Below are 22,650 nucleotides of genomic sequence, written 5' to 3'. Positions count from 1 at the left end.
CTCAGGAGTGAAATGCATTCCCCAATACTCCAAGAAAAGTAAGTGTTTTTTCAATTATTATAAGTAACACAGTGGCTGAACTACAACAAAGTTATTGTATAGAGTATTGTGTTTCGTCATGGAAAGCAACATCAATTTCAAAAATATATTTTAGCCTAAATAATTCATGTCAAAACATAGGTAGGCTACTAGCCTAATCTACACTCATCTTATTAAAAATAATGAACTTCATAGCAATATATGACTGTGGATAGATAGATTAGATGACTAATGGCTAGATAAATTTCAATGGAATAGTGAGCATTATTATAAGATATCTTTATTTTATACTTCGAATAATTTTGAATAGTTTATTTGAATTGAAGTAGCCTAGTAGATATCATTCAATTGCTTTCTATTAGAATTTATTCAGTCGTTTGCTGGTGCGGCAGGCTCTATTTAGACTTTTTCAACAAGCAAGTGATTCATTTTTATCGGAATCAATTGGGAAAATTCTCAAACCAAAGTGTGGATCCAGATTCTCCTAGTGCACCAATGGAATGGAGACACTGGAAAAGAATGCTGGATGCCCACTTGAAAGGAAGGCTATTACACTGAAGACACGAAATTGGATATCTTAGATACCTTGCTGTCAGCTGAAAATTACAAATTGATAATAGATTGTACTACATCCTAGCAAAGTATCTCCATCCTTGAAGGCATATTTATCAAGAAGAAAAGCGAAATCTTTACAAGGTACCTTCTCTCTATAAGAAAACAAAATAAGGTGAGTCCATCGATAATTTTTTCCTAAAACTGAAAGAACTCAGCCTAGAATGTAATTTTACAGCGATCTCTGCTATAGAGAATCGAGAGGAGCACATAAAAGAAGCATTGATTGCAGTTTTATATTCATTCAAAATCCGCCAACAAATTTTAGAAAGCCCAGATATGTCTTTGCATGAAACTCTTAATTGTGCAAGAGCTTTTGAGTCTGCAAAAGAACAATCACAATGCTACAATAAATCTAATCCTCCATTTGAGCTTAATGCTTGCAAAGATACAGAAAATGTATCAAATCTAATTCTTAATCAAAAGGACACTTCAGACTCCTCATTATCAGCTGTTAGTATTAGTGGACAAGCATGCTTTTTTTGTGGCAACAAAAAACATTCTCGACTATTTTGCCGAGCTAAAAACAAACTCTGCAAGAAGTGTGGTAAGAAGGGACACTTTGCTCGGGTATGTAACTCAAAATCTTTCGTATTAGAGAAAAAAAGAGAGTTTAGAGTAGATGCCAAGTATGGATACCAGGACGTTTTTTACAACTTTACCCCCTCCCCCCTCCACCCGCACCAATCCTACATACCCCCCACCTCCCACGCTCCTGCCGCACCTCCCATGCCCCCTCCCCTTTGCCTATCCCTGTAGAGACATGTCATCAGAAACAGTAATTCAAAATTTCAGTGACTTATTCACCACATACTGCTATCCTTCATACATACACACTGATAGAGGGACCAGTTTTCTATCAAAAGATGTCAAAGATTACTTAATGTCCAAGGGTGTAGCTACCAGTTCCACAACACCTTACAACCCTCAAGGTAATGGACAGGTGGAACGCTACAATGGAATAATTCGGAAGACAATCCATTTAGCCCTATGGTCCAGGAACATGGTTACTTCTCTCTGGGAAAAGGTACTCTTAGAATCACTAAGCAGCATTCACTCGCTTCTCTGCACGACCATCAATTGCACACCTCACGAGCGAATGTTCATTCATCCACATAATCCCACGTCTATGACAAACTTGCCATCCTGGCTGATCAACGCCAAGGAGGCATGGATGAATTACCTTTGTAAGACGCAGTAACCATGATCCTGAAGTTGAAAAGGTAGAAATTATTCATTTGAACCCTCATGTTGCTCAAGTAAGACTTTATTATATCTGTCAACATTCGTAGATTGGCCCCGGTAGTCTCCACTACTGGGAGGGAAGAATGATATGATAATCATATGTCATAAGTCAGTTGTTTGAAATAATCATCAGAAAGTTTGTTATTTTATCTCAGTTTATTTCAGTCAATAAAAGCGTGTGTGTGTGTGTGTGTGTGTGTGTGTGTGTGTGTGGGTGTGTGTGTGTGTGTGTATGAGTGTATGTGCGTCTGTGTACATGATATCTCATCTCCCAATTAATGGAATTACTTGAAATTTGGAACTTAATGTCCTTACACTATAAGGATCCGACATGAACAATTTCAATCAAATGAAATTCAAGATGGCGTCTAAAATGACAAAAATGTTGTCAAAAACAGGGTTTTTCACGATTTTCTCAGAAATGGCTCCAATGATTTTGATCAAATTCATACCTAAAATAGTCATTGATAAGCTATATCAACTTCCACAAGTCCCATATCTGTAAAAATTTCAGTAGCTCTGCCCCATCTACGCAAAGTTTGATTTTAGATCTCCAATTATCAGGTCTCAGATATGATCTAAACGGAAAATTTCGAGTGGAAAAGATTGAGCATGAAAATCTCTTCAATTGATGTCGAGTAACATTTTCACCTAGAATTGAAAATAAGCTTGAAATTTGAGAAAATGTGATTATTCAATTGCAAACTGTTGATTTTATCAAATCATTCACTATGAAGAGATAGCAGATCTCATGTGTCTCCAGCGTTATTGTCCTGTCACCAGCTGGCTCAGATCTTTAAATCTAGTTTACTATTTTCGTAATTTTCATAACGACAAGGAAAGTTGTGTGAGTGTGCCACACCAGATTTTTTCAGATTCAATTTACGATAGTCAACTACTAATCTCACCTTCTTTTTGCCTGATGCAACGGGCTTTTTGGGGACAACCCACAAAGGCAAATTATATGGAGAGTTTGAGTTTCTTATGATCTGATTCTCTAATAGCTTGTCAATTTCTTCTTTTATATATTGTTGGAATGCATAGGGATACCTGTATTTTTTGTGTACACGGGTTCCTCATCAGTTGTATTAATTCTATGTTTCAAAATATTTGTAGCTGTTAACGGTTCATTGTTGTATTTGATAATTTGATGATATTTCAATATCAGATAAACTATTTGATCCTTTTCCTCACTGTTCATGTGATCGGTTCTTAGCAATGGAAGTAGATTTTCGTGAGTGAGAGGACAATATTGGTCAACTCATTTACGAAAATTTCAACTGGTTCCAACTTGAATTTTTCAAGTTGTGCTTCTTTGCAATCACCTGAATGAAAATCAATACTTATAACATTATCTACAGATTCTACTAATACTTCCTTAAAATCTAAATCAACATTTTCATGAACAAATATTTCATCTTTGCATTCACAAGGAATAAACAGTTTATTCCAACCCTTTTTATTTTCAAAGGGCTCACTCCATACAATGGTAGGATAGTACAGTCGAATCTAAGGCAATTGGCCATAAAATCGACTTGTGCTCCTAATTTATTGCTGTAGTGTTTCATACCCTAGCAAAATGTCATACTTGTGGGAAAACTCATGCAACAAAAGATCAGATTCCAAGTCTTTTCTTAAAATATACATGAAATTCATCTTAACTTTATATTCTCCATAGGACTTTCCTGCTGGAGTACTTATGCAGAACTTACAAGGTATCAATTCATTTTTTCCATTTAGTACATGTTTCCTAACAAAATTATATCGACTACCAGTATCAACTAAAATTTTCAAATTGTTTTTCTGAAGATATGGTAGTTCTGTATGCATAGAGTTCAATTTAACATTTAACCTGGGTTGTTGTTGTTCATGCTTAGCTCTAAAAAATTAATTCGCTTGGTCAATTCAGCAATGATTTGATCTTTTTCGTCCATATGCTCAACACCCGTTTCGGTGGTGTGCATTGGTGTCTTGAATTTGGGGTTGGTCGAAGCAGTTTTCATGGAAACTCCCGTATTCGGCAACTGTTGTCTGAATTGTCCGGAACCTGAAGGTCTTGAATTTTGATACTGATTTTGATTGAAGTTTTGGAATTGATTCCGGTTACTTGCATTGAAATTTTGTTGTTTTTGGAAACCTTGTGGCCTATCAAAGTCTTTTCTGGGAACATTGTGTTGGAAAACTTGATTTCTGTTCTTATTGTGGAAGGGTTGTTTTTGCTGAAAATTGTTGTTGGGGCTGGGTTTGTTAACTTTCTTGTTTAAGTTTGTCATATCGTTGTGAAAACCTAGCTGTTTCAATAATAGATGGCTGTTATTGATCAGTTTACTTCTAGCATGGTTCAAGTCTCATTTGGAGTGTTTGTAGATGAACACCCGGAGAAGTAGGAATACCGTTGCACAACACATTTACAGTTTGAGTATCTAACTGTTCAAGTAACATTTTTAGAGCCTGTCCCTCTACATTTTCAAGTTTGTATTTAGTCACAATTGTTGTTTGTTTCGCTACTAACCTGTTCAGGAAATGTAATGGATGTTCATTACTGTAGGATCTCATATTTATCAATTCAGTCATAAGTTGAGGGATTGACCTAAAATCCGCGAAATTATTTTTTAAAGCTGTAATAACTTCTGGAATGGTGGAACACTCATTGTTATGTGCTACTTGTTTAGCTTCACCATGCAATTTGTTCAAAGATTTGTGTAAAATTGCCCAATGATTCCCCTTAGCTTCTTCAATATTATCTAAGGTATATTCTCCATGAAGCTGAGAAACCACTTCCACAAAATTCAGTAATTCACTAGGGTCTTCAGAATATGCCATGGTCAGATTAATTTGCAAAAGCTTATGTTCAAGGAGTTGAGTTGAAGATGGTGGTATCGAGTTGGCGTCAGGTTCTTCATCCTCCACAAATCTCCTTGCTCCTTGACACACTCCCATCGAAAAAGAAGGGAATCGATGACATGATGATCTTGATCCACCAGGACTAGAGATCTGAGGTGAATCCAGATTGGAGTTGAAGATGAAGTTCTTGGCGACCCACGGTTAAGAGTTGACACTCACTTTTTCAGAAAATATTCAAAGTCCCAATTTGGATAAAAGATAAAAAACTCGGCACTTTAAATTCCCGAAAAATCAGCGGGTCCCTGTTTGGGCGCCAGTTAGATTTAAATTCGGTTTTTAAAAAATTATTTTTATTGAATAATATGATGTTAACACAACGAGAGCTGAGCACCGACTGATGGTCCGGGCGCTCCAAGCGGCTCATGACAATAAAGATAATGCAAATCTAAAAGTGATAACTAATGACTAATTACACTATCAATTGAACTACATAAGTACGGTATTCACATTCATGTCAATAATTATTAAATTTTTTACATCATTAAATTATTATGAATGACAAGGGTTACTTTTAGTAATAGGAGTAAAATGGAAATAGTACCCTTTTTTCTGAATACACTTTTTACTTCTTTAAAAACAATAAACTTTGTTTGAAGTGGCATTGACAGTGTATGTCAGTGTCTTTGCTCATGTTTATCCGGTTTATACAACTTATAGCGCTCCATCCCAAAGCAGCCATTGATCATCATTTATAGAGCCCTAGCCAGGTCCATAATTAGATATGGTGTCAATGTTTGGGATAATGCAAGTGGCTTTGAAATTGATAGAGTCCAAAAATTACAAGATTTCCAATTGAAAATAATCAATTCAAAACCAAATTTGTTAAAAAAATATAGTATTCTACATGTAAATGATCTTTTCAAGTACCTACGATATCATTTTTTAAATAATTATAAAACTTCATGTGGAATTTTGCATGAGCAGAGGCAAGGTGCTGCATTTATATTGTACAATAAATATCACGGTAAATGTAAATTTAGCTAAGTTTTATAATAGAGTAAAGATACCATTTAATTATGGAAAACGTAATCATTTGAAGTATTAATCACTTGTAGTAATAATTTGTCTCTGGTTATACCTATTTTCAATTAGTTGCCAAATAATTTAATTGGTATAGATAGAATTTCTATCAAAAATAAAATGAAACACTTACTGTTGCATAATTTAAGTGAATTTGAATGATCCATTCTTCTTTTCCATGTCCATTTTCAAATTAATTGAGTTAATTAAATCAATAATCAAAATAAATGATCAATTATACTTAATGATGTCAATACCGGAACTGATTTCCAATCCCGGTATTTCAGGATTATCCAATATCAATCCCTGGATCCCGGAACTGATCCCGGGAATGGCAAAATCAGTTTCATGCATTTTTAACCAATTGTTCCTCCTCAATCACATGTTCAGTAACAGTGTGTGGAGATGAAAAAAGGGCTCATAATAGAGTAAAAGGATATTAGTAAAATGGAAAAGGACTTAGGAATAATATTAAAATCATTCTTTTTCTTAAAATTTTTTCAGGATTAGAATAGACTTTTTATAAAAGCTGAACCACTACTAAATGAAATTTTGTAGAGCCAACTATATTCACTTTAACTAGATATTCTTCTTATGATAGAGAAAGAGAAAAGGAATAATTAGACAGAGAGTGAATAGTTTGTGCTTGTTTATTTCTGATTTCTGAAATCTTCTCAAAGTTCTGAGGGCATCTCAAGGAAATGACATTAGAACTATTGAAAATATTGCGCCGTCTAGACTTAGTGGTGCTGTGGTGCTGCAGAATCAGAATTGTGAATTGTGAATTAGTGAATTGTGGCGCTGTGTGAACAGAAACAAACGTAGAGACATAACAACCAATCAACAACCATTCTGCAAAGAATGCGCACCCATAATGGGGATTGTTTTTGGAAAAATATGATTCACAATTTCAGGTTTTCTAATACCGAAAATCCCGGGATTGATGCAAAAAAATCCCGGGATTGTTAGGTATCAAAACTTGTCCGGGATTGACATCCCTAATTATACTTTTTATTGAATTATTAATTTTAAAATCATTGAATTTGTTATTAATTATTACAAAATTACACTGACAAACAATTTGATGTATTCCTTCACATTTTTTCAATAATTAGTCACTTTTCATATTCAATGGTAACTGTAGGGAAAATTGTATGTAAAATAAGTTCGCAAAGTTCCTTCGCTGCACTCAAGAAACCATTTTGCACGTGCCTAAACGTTTCTTTTGGTACAGCAAAGTGTCACTTTGCACACTAATTTATTGCACGAATGACTATTTTTGGTATATTATCCTGAAAATTTCTACTGGAAAGTAATATTCTAATCATTTGTCATTCTTGCTATGTTTATTTTTTCTTGTATGTATGATGGAAACACAAATTTAAAATTGTCAAAGACTTTTTATTATTATAAATTATTATAATATACAGAGTGTCTCAAAAGTAAAGTGCCAAACTTCGGAAGTAGGCTCTATGGGTCAAAAAAAAGAGAAAATGTGGAATAATTTTTTTCCTTAAAACGCTTCCTTTATGAGATATTCACCATTTTGTATTTTTTACAAAATATTCTTTTCCTTCCAAGTTATCCAACCGATCGCTATAAAAATCAGACAAGGTACAAGAGAGATACAATGAAATGTGTGTTATGAGGAAGCAAAACATCAATTTGTTGTAAATAGCAAGGAAGCCTACCAGTCTGTATTAACATCAAATTATGACTTTCTTGTGCTTGGATAAGAAAATTCAGGTTGTATGTATGATTTTTTCATCAGTTTTTTTTCGTTTTATTTATCTGTTCTCTTCTCCTGGTACCAGGACAAGGAAAAGGAAAGGATTATAATAATAATAATAAATAATAAATGCTTTATTCAACCAATAAAAATAAATAAATTACATTACAATCACATTCAAGAACACAAATGCATTTCACAATCATTAAACATTCAATAATAAAATAAAGAATAAACAGAACCCTATGTGTAGATAAAATGAATAAAATAATACAATATTAAAAAAATAAAATAAAATAGGATATAATAATGAATGATAATAACAATGAAAGGTGAGTGCCCTTGAAGAAATATTAATGGTTCATCCCTTTTTGAGCATAATGCTTGTGCTGAGGGATGAGTCACTTAACATAATAATTTTATCTTGGACTACATTACAATAAGCCAGAACACATTCAAACAAACCAAAATATCATTCAACTAAACAAAAAACTAACTACAACAAAATAAACTAAAAAATCCTCCAACAAAACTAAAATACACTGAATCAATTGTGTTATACTTTTACACTATTTGTTATGAATATTGTAAACATTTGTACCAATATTTAACAAAACAAAACAAGAAAAATATCTTCTTATCAACAAAGAACTCTTTTAACAAAGCTCAATTTACAATCTATTTTGGTATAAACAAAATCATACCTGTTTATATCTAATCTAATCTTATAGAAGAAAATAAATAAAATAATTTTCTTCATTAGGTACCGTATTATATTAAATTTGTTCTTTCAGAGTCACTGAAAATTAAATGAAACTAGTATATAAAAACAAAATAATGATAATGGACACAGTGAGAAAAACTAACAGAATGCATAGAAATAATAAAAAGCAACAAAGAAAAGACTCTCATGCACTTAATCCTCAATTCTACTGTGATGAAACATCTAGGATGAAAAAGAGAGAGACACAAGTAAACATAAAGGCCTTATAGATCAATCTTCAATTTTACCTCATTTCAAAGAAACAACGGGTACCATTTTTGAATATAGAGAAGCTTGGTGCAGAGACTATTGATAGAGGAAGTTGATTGAATAAACGGGGCCCCCTGGAAAAAGCATGATCTGCAGCTGCAGTAGTCTTGAGACGGGGCTCCTCAAGAGGTTCTCTAAGTTGTCTTTGTGTATCATACATGTGTACCGCAGAAAAAGGAAAGGTATGTGGTCTCAAATAAATAAACTTCAATAATTCAAATTCAAAAAGATGTGGTATACTAAATACCAGAGATTCTCTTTATATATATTCAGAAGGGTATCTTATTGGTTTTTTGAGACAGATTTTTATATTTTTTTTGTGTAATAGAATTAGTGGCTACATAATAGAAGCTCCACAGTTTCCCCAGCCAATGATTCCATAGCTCACAATGGACTGTATTAAGGCTAAGGATACCATTCTCAGTTGGTGTAGAGGCAACATATTTCTCAACTGAACAAATTTTTCAGTCTGGAGCACAAATATGCCACATGACTCCCCCAACGCAAGTGCTTATTTATCATGATACCTAAGTATTCTCCTGAATACCTAAACATTCTCCTGAAACTCCAGTTGTCCACATGTACATGCACAAGGATTACAGCCAGTTTCACGAATAACAATTCTGCAGTTGTCAACATCAGTCAAACAACCCGCAGATGTCAAGGAAAATGGGATGGCAACAGTCTTGGCAACATTAATAAATACCAGATTCTCATCTAACCAATCCTTAACAACTATAGCCAGGCCACTGTTAGCCCTCTCGCAAGTGTCAACCCAACTCGAACCATGAAACACTGCAACAGTATTGTCCGCAAATGGATGAAGGGAACCATGCTCAAGCTCAATACCGAGAAGATCATTTATATAGGTCAAAAATAGGATAGGTCCGAGCACTCTTCCCTGCGGTACTCCAGTATTCACCTCAGACAATGAACTCACCACCTTATCAACATTTGTGGACTGCAGCCTCAGATAACACTGAAAGAACCGCAAAGCATTTCCTCTGAAGCCCATTGATTCCATTTTTTCAAGTAAAATGGCATGGTCAACGGTGTCGAAAGCCCTTGTAAAATCAAGGAACACACCCACACATTTATTTCCATTATCCAAGTGATTGATAATATCTTTTGTTACATAAAAGATTGTGTCAGAAGTGTTCAAACCACTGCGGAACCCAAATTGGGAATTGGATAAGATTTTATATTTCTCAAAATAACTTATAACTCTTGATTTCACACATTTTTCAATAATCTTGGATATACTTGACAGCAATGAAATGGGCCGGTAATTATCCAGGTTTGACTTTCCTTTACCTTTATGGAGAGGGATAACAGTAGCATGCTTCATCTTCTCTGGGAAGTAGCCCTGCTAAAAACACAAATTTATTATGTATGTCAGAGGCAGGGAAAGAGCCAAGGAGCAATTAATCAGACATTTAGAATAAACAGCATCTATGCCAGCAGCTGTTTTTTTCTTAAGTTTTTCTATGTTATCTTGTATCTCTTGTGATGACACGGGGCTAAAGAAAAATGAATTGCATTAAGTCCTATTAATTTTATGTTCAATGCCATGATTCATATCTCTCTTATTTTTAATTTTTTCTATAATATTTCTACCAACATTTGCAAAATGCCTAATGAATTTCTCTGCCATCTCCACCCCCCTATCACTTTTTAAAAGTTGGTTATCCAAAGACACAATATCTGAAATGAAATTATTTCTTTGCCGGATAGTATCTGTAGCTTCATCAATTGTTTTCCAAACCTTTTTTAAGTTGAGCCCGCAATCAACAAACTTTTTTTGAAAATACATTTCTTTCGCAGCCCTTAGAACAGACTTAAAAATTCTATTATAATTTTTATATTGTCATAAAGCATGGGTTTTGACAGCTCCTCAAGTACATCAAATTTTAAAAATCAGGATCACTAGAAAGCCAAATTGCGCTGACTGAATGAAAAATAGCAGAGCTTCAGAGTGGTGGAACTTTCCAGTCTCCCCACCAGCCGGCATTTTCATATTGGATTTTCCCACTTTTTCCACTTTTTCGAGAGTCTTTTTTGTGCCGCTACTCCGAACACTCAAAGACTCTGACTGGCCAGGACCTGGACCTTCCTCTAGACCTCACCTTCCAGCCAAGCTGACGAGATGGTCATCATAAAGGGTATTGGTATCGTACTCAATTGATTATTCATCATTTTATTAGTTATAATGTCATGTTGTTATTCTTTTTTATAGGAATTTGAAAATAATAATTAAAATGTAGAGAATTCAAACCAAGAGGAAAATCCTCAAAATATTAAATACTGTACCTAAATAGTTTTCAAAAATTAATCAAATTGAAATAAATAGAAACTCATTTTTAAATAAGATAATAAATTGAGACTTGCTCGATAATAATCTGTTTTCCTTTTCTTCATAGCCTAAATTATATAACTTTCAACTTATACATTTCAAATTATTTCTTTCTAAAATATTGTAAACCAATAAATTTTGTATTTCTTAGAATGATTTCTTCTTTTTATTTCTTTAAAATATCTGCTCTACCATCTTCAGCTATGTATCTCCTTTGTAACTCTTCTTCCCATCTGGGAAGTGGTGGAGCCACCAATATTAACAAAAAATCATAACTTGGTTACAAATAGTGATACATATTGATTGTTCTCTTTTAACGTAATGCAATTGTAGAAGCTTACTGTCCGGTACCTCACAAATGGTGGAGTCACACCGTGTTTATTTCTGTTCACTGAAAATTAAAGCTTAAAAGTAAAATAGATTAATCTAACCTTCAGTTGGACTTTTCCGGTCTCTCTACACAATAAAAATATGATTAGTAAATTCAATAAGTTTTGGTGTCAATAATACAATCAGATGAATAGAAACTTAAATTAGAATGTCAAGAGTAGCTTTGAATTGCTTACTTTGTAAATTCTTTTTCAAACATGCTAATGAAACGTAAAAACTTCATTGACAGTGAAAGTGATCTTGAAATTAAATGATACTGTGTTTCATGACCTTCATTTCAGTACGTCTATGAGTTAAGTTATGAAGCGAGCTCATTGTTGTTTTCTATTGATCTATGTTAATAATTATCAAAATAAGAGATATTTTCACGAAAATCAGGAAGCATGAACAAACTTCTAAACCAAATGAATGATTCATCATCAAATTAATTATTCCAAGTTTTTGTTCTTTTGTTTATGTGCATGCCTCATTACTATTATGCTCTATGTTCACTTTACAACTTTGATTCCAATCCCCAATTTGAATAGAATTGAATTCCAGTGACTAGTTCACCTGACCTTTGGAGTATTTCCACGGGTAAACTCGATTTAAAAACAGCGATCAACCTAGCAGAACAATACAACCTTTATATACCAAAAAATGCTGATTTAGAATTCATCAGGTCCACTCTCACATTAATTAAAAAGAATTTCAATGACCTTCCTAATTACCAAAAAGAGCGCGTAAGGGCTATTCAATATATATTAACGACTGTTAAACTTTCAGATGAATTAAAACATCAATTCCCTGATCTATATAATCTAGAGAGAACCCAAAGGCAAAACTCTAAACTCCAGGAGGCAGGAGAAAATTCTCGCCCATCAACTCCAACAAAATTAGTAACACAAACAAGTCAAACTGAATTTATTTTCTATAAAGAAAGTCTTGAACTGGCCACAACAAAACAACAACTATCCACCTCAACGCCAAATTTATTATCAATTCCTTTTAAAACACCTGAAGTTACGAACTCTAAAATAGCAAAACAAGACGACCAAATCCAGTCAACAATGGCTGAAAGAAAAATACCATTTTTCACACCTCAAACATTTTCCGCCGCACCTCACGAAAATATCTCCGACTTTACTCAAAATTATAAACGAGTTGCCACGGCAAACTCTTGGGATAAGGATGATTGCCTCACATACCTTCCATTCTATTTGAAAGGAAGCGCCGCTCAATACTTTGAAACAATCTCTGCCACTTTGAAAAAGCAAAATACCCTTAATTTTGACAATGTGAGCAATGCACTACTGGGCTACTTTGAGCCAATTGCATCAGTAGAGAAAGTTGAAATAGAACTAATGAATAGGAAAATGTCACCAAGGGAAACCATTCAAAATTACATGGCTCACATTCTGTTTTTATGCCAGAAATATGATTCAGAAATGTCTGAGAAAAGAAAAATACGCTACATTTTGAGAGGTCTTCTTCCACATATTCTAGACAAAATCGTCATGCTGAAAAACGATACAACGGCTGAATTAGAAAATAATATTAAACAATTCACACTATCCCAATTCATTACAGACGACAGAATAGGATTATTGCCTTAATTATCCAATGAAACTGCAAATATGTCAAGGTTGTCACCGCAAGAGGAAAGGATAAATAGTTTGTCCGAAAGATTAGAAAAGTTAATTGCGAAATAAGAAGAAAAATAAATGGTACAGGCAATACAACCCTCCCTAGAAAAATTGAAATGCAAGATAGGCCTAGGCTGAGATCAGATGAGTATCAAAACCCGAACAGGAATAACTCACAACAAAATCAGGGTCGTTCTGAGCCACGTAAGTTCAATACTAAACAACAAAAATGGGCAATTTGTCACTATGAAAACCATACAACAGAGAATTGCTACCACAGCCGATTAAATCAGAAAGATATACAAAATCGTTCAGACACTTCAATCCCTAATAAAAAACAACTCTATTGTGTAATCTGTAATTACAAAAATCACAACACAGATGAATGCTTTTACAATGGTTTAAACCAGAAAAATTCATCTGAAAAGGCTCAGCCCCAATGTGAAATTTGTAAAAAACCTGGTCACAAAGTAGATTCATGTCAGTTTAATAAACATCCAAAAAACGTGTAACTAGGACACCTAGCAAAGCGACCACTGTGAGGTGTCCATCTCAAATTGAAAAAGTTATTGTAGATAAAATTCAGGATTCACCGAATTTTCAATTCTCTCAAAATGAAAAATCCTATGCTGAAATAGCAGCCACTCCTATAAATTCGGACGAGTCATCAGAAACAACACCAAAAATAGGAAAGAATATTAATATGACTCCAGAAAACTTAAACGGAAAGGAAATCCAAAATGTAGTTCTAAAATCTGATAATTCACTCCACATGAATTTAATCAGTAAGAAAAATAGTAAGACCCAACATGAAAATAATGAAGATAGAGATATAATGAGAATTATTCAGAACATAATAGATAATTATGCTTTTCCTATATTAACTGAGTTTCAAGTTTTCGATACTCCAAGTACATTTAGTCTTTTAACGAGTACTAACAAAAACCTAAGTGAAATAATCCAAGAAGATAGATAACCTTGATGTGCCATATTGGTTATTTGTTTTCAAAAAACCTGCAAAAATGACCAACAATGAAAACTTGAAGAATAGCTATTTGTTAATAATAAGCGATAACAGAACCGGAAAAAAATACCATTATAAAAATTCATTGAATCATAACTATCAAGAAGCTAAAAATCTAGCCTACAAAATTTTTCTATTGAGAAAAACTCTCCTAGCCTCGAAAAGCATTTCACATAATTATACGTGAAAATACCAACAATTGAGTTTTCATAATGGAATGACAACCCAATTTCTATTGATTGGATATTTTATCAATATACTTTACTATTTGATAACATTTAGGACAATAGAGGGATTTTCAATAACGATATTGTCAAACTAGAAAACGAAAATTCCAAAAGTATTAAAAAGTGCTTAGATGAGAAACGACCGTTATCAACTATGGATGATAAGCCAAACGCTTTCTTGTTGATAGAAGAAAAGCTCGCTATCATTACAAAATCACCCCCCTTGCCACCTGAACCTCCAGACAAATTAGTACCAATAGAGTCACAATGCAATACTGTAGGATCAGCATTAGAAATTGTTGGTAAATCAAGGAAAAACAAATAAGTATTTTGATGGATTCAGGCTCAAATGTCTGTCTTGCTAAGAAATACTTAGTTCCAGAAGAAGAAATAGTTGATATTCTGGATTTTGCACTATATGCAGCCAATGGGAAAAAATATCATTTTATGGAAAGTAAACTTTTCAATAGAAAATATCACATATGAACAAGAATGCTACATAGTTGAAAAACTGTCAGTAGATTTACTGGTAGGAAATAAATTCTTCTTAAAAAATGGAATTGATCTCAAATACAGTTCCCACGAGATAAAGCTCAATGAGAGAGTATCCATTCCCATGGATAGCAATTTGATAAAGAGAGTAAAATGTCAATCATATATGATAACTTAACGTTTCATTCTAGATACTGACATTAAAATTCATCCGTTAGAGACAAAAGAAATTGCAATGTAGAAAAACTCTCACGAGAGTAGCTCACAATTTTTCACACCGAAGAATACCTTGCTACACAAAACCATTTACTCTCACGCATTATCCGATGTGGTTGACTACTTTCAAATCATAAAATTTCAGATTTCAAATATCTCAGAAAAATGCGTTGAACTGAAAGCAGGCCTGGAAATCGGTGAAGGCTCTGAGACAAGTTTTTCCGCGCACTCAACAGAAATAGAAAAAAAATCCCATGGGACGATTAAAGAGATACCTATTGTTTTAAAAAACGATATTCTATTAAAACCTCTTCAACAGATTGATGTGTTTGTGGAGAACAATGCTGAAATCCTGACTTGCAATAATTATATGTTCACACCAAATCCACATTACTTGAATAAATGCAAAATAAATGTCTCTTCCACTAAAGCTACAGACACTTCTCCTGAATTCATTGCTTATAATTTTTCTTCAAGGCCTTTGACTCTCAGAATTGGAGCCCAATTGGGAAATATAAAACTAAAATCAAACAAAGAATCAATCCAAGGAACAGAATACTTGGAAGTCGAAGAGATTAACCAAATAAATGTACAACTACCATCAAATGATAAAGAGTATCCCGATATTATAATACATCATGACAATAAGAAAATTGATGTCAATAAAAATATTGGTGAAACACCATACAAACAAATATCCCAACTAATAACCGAATATGCTGATGTTTTCTCCAAGACAAATATGACATTCCTGATTCCAAACTCCCGGATGTACATATAAATTTAGCAGACAATACACCTGTGTTCTCATCACCATTCAAATTAGCGCCATAGGAACGCTCTGAAATGAATGACATGATTGATGGTTTATTGAAGTCAAATGTAATATTGAGAAAGCGAGGTCAAATTACGCTTCACCAGCTTTCTTAGTTAGGAATAGAGATGATAAACCGAGGATGGTGGTAAATTACAAAAAATTGAATTCTAAAATATTCCATGATAAATACCCGATTCCCAATCCAACAACCTTTCTGGAATCACTTAGCACAGCAAAGTTCTTATCTACCCTCGATTTGACATCAGCTTTCTATTCGATGTCAATGGATGAAAATTCTAGATACTTAACAGCTTTCAACACTCCAGATGGGCTTTATATCAATTTCGTAAAGTACCAATGGGGTTAGCGATCTCTCCAGCTGCTTTTCAAAGAGGAATAACTCTTATATTCTCAGACATGCTGTATAAAAGTGTATTAATATACATAGACGACTTGTATATTATGTCATCAACAATAAAAGAGCATATTGATAATATAAAAAACGTTTTCAGTAGGCTTAGAGAAATTAATCTAAAACTCAATCCGGACAAATCAAAAATTTGCTTTAAATCGTTGAAAGTACTTGGACACATAGTTTCTGAAGAAGGAATATCTCCACTACCGGAAAACGTAGAAGCCATACTGGAATTACCAGTCCCAAAAAACCCAACTGAGCTAAAGCGATTTCTAGGAGCAACTTCTTATTACAGGAAGTTCATACCCTGCCAATCGAAACGAGCTTATCCGTTGACACAGTTGACACGAAAATACACGAAATTCGAGTGGATAGAAGTTCACCAAAAAGCATTTGAAGATCTGAGAAACCGTTTGATTAAAAAACCTATATTGATGCATTATAATGATGACAAAGAGACGTATATCATAACAGATGCATGCGCTATTGGAATAGCTGGTTGCCTTGCACAAAAAGATTTTGACGGTGTTATAAAACCAGTCGCGTATGTTTCAAGGCGTCTCACTAATTCAGAAGAGAACTGGCCTGCATCACATCTCGAAATGTTAGCAGTTACATACTGTATCAATCACTTTAGATCGCTGATAATAAATGACTATTTCACTATTCATACCGACCATGCTTCTCTGCAATATTACAAAAATACTAGAGAGCCAAATTCAAGACTGGCTAAATTAGCAGCTAAGCTAGCCCAGTACAATTTCGACATAGTTTATAAACCAGGAAAGTCCTTACTCTTAGTTGATGCACTTTCCAGAGCTCCGATTGACAAAACAATCGAGCCAGAATGGCAAAACATAAATGCTATCGAAAGTGTGAATATTGGGCTGTTGCAAAAACAAGATGAGTTTCTAGGCAAAATTTATTTTGCGCTACTAGATCTCGATAAAGCAGACCTAACTGCAAGAAAATCACGAAATTATGTTTTGAAGGATGATATATTATATTTCAAACAGTTGTATCAAAATGTCGTTCATTAGAAACTTGTAATCCCTACCACTTTGATTTCAAAAATACTTGGCCAATATCATAACAATATAGCATTTGGTGGACATCTTGGTATACACAAAACCTTGTCGAAAGTTAAGGGTGCAGGAACACACTTTGCGTTTTTAAAAAGACTTTATTCAGGCCGAGCCTGTACACTACAACTACATAATACAGAATATTGCTTAAGACTACTTTACATTGATTCTAATACCGTATTCATATGAAACAGTTACATTGATAACATTGGGGGAAGCTAGATTAGATATTACACAATAAACAATAACAACTGATTAAACCAATTTAGTAATGGGTTGCAAATAAGATATCAGTAATGGATTGGACTAAGTACATAGAAGATAATATTAGGGAAAGCTAGATTAGACATTACACAATAAATAATAACAACTGATTAGACCAATTTAGTAATGGATTGCAAATAAGATATCAGTAATGGATTGGACTAAGTACATAAAAAGATAATTCTAACTCCTCCCTCCCCAAGTCCTTTACGTCCCGGAAAGGTATTAAAGTCCAGTTGGTATGACTAATCGACTAGGCAAATTTTTAAGTGGAACAGATTGTACAATAATTACATTACTATGATTTCTGGATTTCTTCAAATAGAGAAGCAATAAAACTATTACAATTGTTACAGATAAGATTAGTCCTACAACAACATAAAATTTATTTGAATCATCAATCATGATTGGTTCAAGTATGTCTAAATGTTTATCTCCTAGGTTCGCTAAATGAACTGTATCGAATTTAACATCAAGTTGTTTCAGGTGAGCCGGAAATTTTGAAATAACAAGTGGTGAAGTGTCCTTGTAAACTGTTGGAGTATTGAAGCCACACATTTTTTCATTTAACGTAACATGTAAGAGTGAAGTACTATGCAAATTAATCAATTGTTCACTACCATTAACACACAATCGTACATTATTGTTCTTATAGATTAAGTAACTACTAATGCTATCAATATATTTTACAAAACCACAAGTCGCTTGCAAAGAGATTAATTCACAGTTTTTCAATTCATTATTACTAAATAAATCTAAAATACATGGATCATCTAACCTATCAAGCTTATTACAATACCTAGTATTAGAGATTAAAACACTATCGTCTAGAACATACAATTCGCCTTTACAATAGGATACAATAGATTTGTTGATTTTCATTGTATACTCTCTGTAATCTGTCAGTTTTGCGTTGGGCGTAATTGGATACGAAATAATAAAATAAGAATCTAATAACAAGGTTTCAATAGGAGTTTGAATGAAGTAAGTCAATAAATCATTACCAAGTGCGCAATGCACGTTTGAGATCTGCCATAGCACGGAAGCGTCTCGTGATGCCAAATTATCGGGAGTATTTAAAATTATTGAAGATATTTCTGAGTGAGATAAAATACTAGAATGTAGAATATTCCTTTTAAAAAATTCCAGACTTCCCACAATATCATTTACATGAAGCTCAAGAAGAGACACACTTGCTAATAGAAGAGAATATTGTTGAAGACGTTCAATGACATTGATTTCATGTGAGGCTTTCAGTAAAAAATCCTGTAAAACAGCGTTGTTGCTTTGAATAATTTTCATATTGTCATTAAATTTGTCTGTTAACCTATGATTATAAATAATTTGTGAGTCCAGGTTTTTCTGGATTATCTGTTCATTATTTTCTATTTCACTGACAATTGAATTATAATGTTCTTTGTCATTAGCGTCCATGTTAGCTGTGATCCAAGATATTGCTGTACCTAGACCATTGAAAATACCTCGTTTGTGTTTACTTTGCATTTTATAAGCTTTTACATGCTCCATTTTATTGGATAGGTAAGTGAAATGTTGAAATAGCGTTTGAAGGAGCGTTTTATCGATAGAAGAGTTGGTTATAGAATTAGCATTTAGGGAAAGTGCGTCAATTTCGTAACCTAGAGCTGTTATATTTATAGTGTGAATGTGTGCATGAGATGTGTTAGAAAAAACATCGCTACATGTTTTAATTGGGATTGCTCCGGCTGTATTTGTTAAGTCCGTGAGCTCATATCCGTGGACTCTGAGTTTGATTACTAGGGCCAGCAGTAGGCCTATCAGCATCATTCTGGTCAGCATCTGTAACAGTAGATTTCTTAATGATCTTTCGAAATTTTAAAGTTTCGAAAGCATTTAAAAAATCCTTGTTTGTGGGATCGACTTTTGCATCTTTGTGAAGACAACGCGTAAGAGGTTTAGCAATTTTCGCGTAATTTTGGATCATTTTACGGTAGTAGCCAGTGAGACCTAAGAATTGTTTAATTGCTTTAGGTGTTTTAGGTATTGGAAAGTTCTTTACAGCGTTTAATTTTTCTTGATTAGGGCGTATGCCATCACTCGAAATTATGTGCCCTAAATACAATAGTTCTCGTTTGAAGAATTCGGTTTTATCCAATTGAATTTGAAGGTTGTGATTTTTCAATTTTTGAAATACCGTCCGAAGATGCTTTTTGTGTTCGGAAAGGCTGTCTGAAAAAATTATTATGTCGTCCATGTAGACAAGGACGTTGGGTGTGTCTCAGAAAATCAGATTCATTGCTCTTTGAAAAGTCGGAGGGGCATTTTTTAAACCGAAAGGCATGCGCAGAAATTCAAAATGACCATTTTCTGTGGAGAAAGCGGTTTTTGGGATAGATTCAGGATCCATTTCAATTTGGTGAAAACCTGATGACAAATCTATCGCTGAAAAGTATGTAGCTTTTCTGATTATTCCGAATAAATCTTCTATGTTAGGGAGTGGGAACCTATCACTTACAGTGATGTCATTAATCTTATGATAGTCAATTACTACGCGGATTTTACGCTTACCGGACGCGTCTTTTTTCTTTGGGACAACCCAAATTGGGGAATTGTACGGGGAATTACTATGTTGAATGACCTTGTTTTCTAAGAGTTTTTCAATTTCAATTTTAACATCTTCTCTATAGCATTCGGGGTAGCGATAGTTCTTGGTATAGATATAATTGTCAGTCTTGGTTTTAATTCTATGTTGGAGAAGATTAGTGCTTGTTAGAGAGTCGTGTTCACGCTTAATTATTTCAGGGAACTCTGATAACAATTCCATAATAAATTCTCTTTCTTCTTCGTTCATGTGAGATATACGAGTTAGAGAGGGTATTTCATTGCGTATTTCATCTTATCTATTTTCACTAAAAGAGTGGAACAATTCCTGCATATCGAGGCTAGAGACCGAGATATTTTTTGTATCAGGTATTATTCCATGATTGAGTACACGATGCACTTCTTCAATGTCAAGGGGATCAAGATAAACAGTCTTGTCCTGGTTGGCATGAATCAGACAATATGTAAATTGTTCATCAATTTGCACGAGGCAATCTTCGATTGTGAAATCATTATTTTCGATTTTTTGAACGACTCCATATTTGAGGTTACCTTTTACGGGAAGTTTCTATTTATGCAATCCTCGTTTCAGGTCAACTTTAGTTTTTTCACGTTTTAGGGGAATAAAGATACCATTTTCGAATTCAAGTTGCATTTTTGACAAATTAACGGAGGCTTTAAGTTGTTCCAATGTTTCGCAACCCAATAATGCATCATAGCCATTGGAAAAAAGAAATACTTGCAAAGGAACTATGAGTCGAGTGCCAAATGTTTCGAAAGTGTCAAATTTTATAAATTTGTGACCCATTTTTGCCCCTGTGGCGGTCTTAACTATAAAATCTTTCTTAGTTAGTTGGTCATCTTTGGTAAGAATGCTCGGGTGAATATAGTTTTTTTCGGAGCCTGTATCTATTAGCCATTTGCGGTTTTTGTGGTCAATAAAATAGGGTAGACTCGAAAGGTTTGTACAATTATTTAAGTTAAATTCTTCGAGTCCTTGCCTGTTTCTAAAAAATGATCAGTGAGTGAGGTCATTTTTTCAGTCAAAAGGTTCATATGTTTAGTTAATGTGGAGAGCTGATCTTCAACTGAAGAGTTTTCATCAGACTCTTCTACAATGTGATGATTTTGATATGCTCTGTTTGAAACAGTGCGCATTGACACGGTGTTGGAATCAGAATGATTCCGATTTGCAAAAGCACTACCATTGTGATTGTTACTGAATTGTCTGCCATTTTGGAATTTAGGAGGATTTTCAAAATTTGGGGTGTTGTGTCTGGTGAAGCCAGGATGAACGTTTCGTTGCTGATTATTGTAGTGATTGTTTCTGTTAGGATTATTACGACCGTCATTAAAGTGATTGGAGCGATTATTACGATTGTCTTCAAAGTTACGATAGTTATTGTTACGTGAGTTACGAAATGAGGATTTGGAATCAAATGACTCGTCGAAATCATGCAATAAGCTGTTTTGAGCATCTTCAATTGTTAGAATTTTGTGTACCCTAAGGAAAGCAGCAAAGTCTGCTGGTACATTTCGAATGAGAGTGGTCATCAATGTGCGATCAAGTTGACTAGTCAAGTAAGTGATTGTGTCATCAGAGAGTTTCTCCATGCTATAGCGATCGATTATAACACTCTTTTTGTACTTAAGCCTATCAAGAAAATCATTGGTTGACTCGTTACTGAATGGTTTGAGCATCATGGCTTGTGTTACTAAGTCAGCTATAGGTTTTTTTTCGCAAAAATTATTTTTAATTGCAGTCAATAAGTCAAGAATAGTTCTACAACCTCGGGCAGTCGTACGGGCTTTCCCTCAGAGATGACTGTAAGTGTGGTGGAATAAAAGCCAGTGGTTAGTCTCTCGTGCGTCCACATTTTGGCTACAGAATTCATCATATATTTCTTGACAAATTCTTAAAAAAGGGGAGTTCTAGAAGGTCGCCATTAAATGATGGTAATAAATTAGTAATGCTGGCTGATAGGATTTTTGTAGCCATTGTACCTTTTTCAAGTTGGTGAGATCCGTGAAGTTCTTGAAGTTGAGGTTGCAGGTGATGTGGAGGGTCCGGACGTGGAGCACTGATATTGTGGGTCGCTGGAACTAGTTGGTTCGGCACATCAGATGTCGACTGTTCTGGTTCGAGGCCACTTAAGATTTTTTCGAGAGGTTCGTCCAGGAGTCTCCTTGCTGGAACTCGTGTTGGAATTGGTGAAAATCTATTTAGGTGTTGGCCCGCATTGGTGGATAGCAGATGATTGAGATGATAACGTCTGCGGGTTACAATCTGTGTGAGTTTTGGATTCTTGCAGTTCTGGTTGTTGCTTTTCGTGGCTGGCTACTGAGTCTTTGCACGGTGTCCTGCTGTAGGGTTTCGTAGTTCTCTTATGAAAAACTCGGCGGAGTGCTGAGGAAAAAAAAATTCGGCCTGGGAGAGTTCACAGAACACGAACAATTCCACAAGGAAGATCTACAGAAGTTCGGGCGCCAGTTAAGGGTGCAGGAACACACTGTGCGTTTTTAAAAAGACTTTATTCAGGCCGAGCCTGTACACTACAACTACATAATACAGAATATTGC

The 22,650-nt window shown here is 34.3% G+C and overlaps 1 protein-coding gene across 1 annotated transcript; it reads right to left on the bottom strand.

The window, feature by feature from the left end:
* Positions 1 to 3,743: 3,743 nt before the first annotated feature.
* Positions 3,744 to 22,288, bottom strand: LOC120352013. Its single transcript, XM_039431415.1, has 3 exons — positions 22,075 to 22,288; positions 18,290 to 19,308; positions 3,744 to 3,927 (listed from the first exon to the last, which is right to left on the bottom strand). Exons 2-3 carry the CDS (start codon positions 19,306 to 19,308, stop codon positions 3,744 to 3,746), a joined length of 1,203 nt encoding a protein of 400 aa, XP_039287349.1. The 5' UTR covers positions 22,075 to 22,288.
* Between the last annotated feature and the right edge of the window lie 362 nt (positions 22,289 to 22,650).

Source organism: Nilaparvata lugens, chromosome 6 (genome assembly GCF_014356525.2).
Source record: "Nilaparvata lugens isolate BPH chromosome 6, ASM1435652v1, whole genome shotgun sequence".
Classification (NCBI taxonomy): domain Eukaryota; kingdom Metazoa; phylum Arthropoda; class Insecta; order Hemiptera; family Delphacidae; genus Nilaparvata; species Nilaparvata lugens.
The sequence above is the reverse complement of the archived record's forward strand: the minus strand, read 5'-3'. Positions and strand labels throughout refer to the sequence as shown.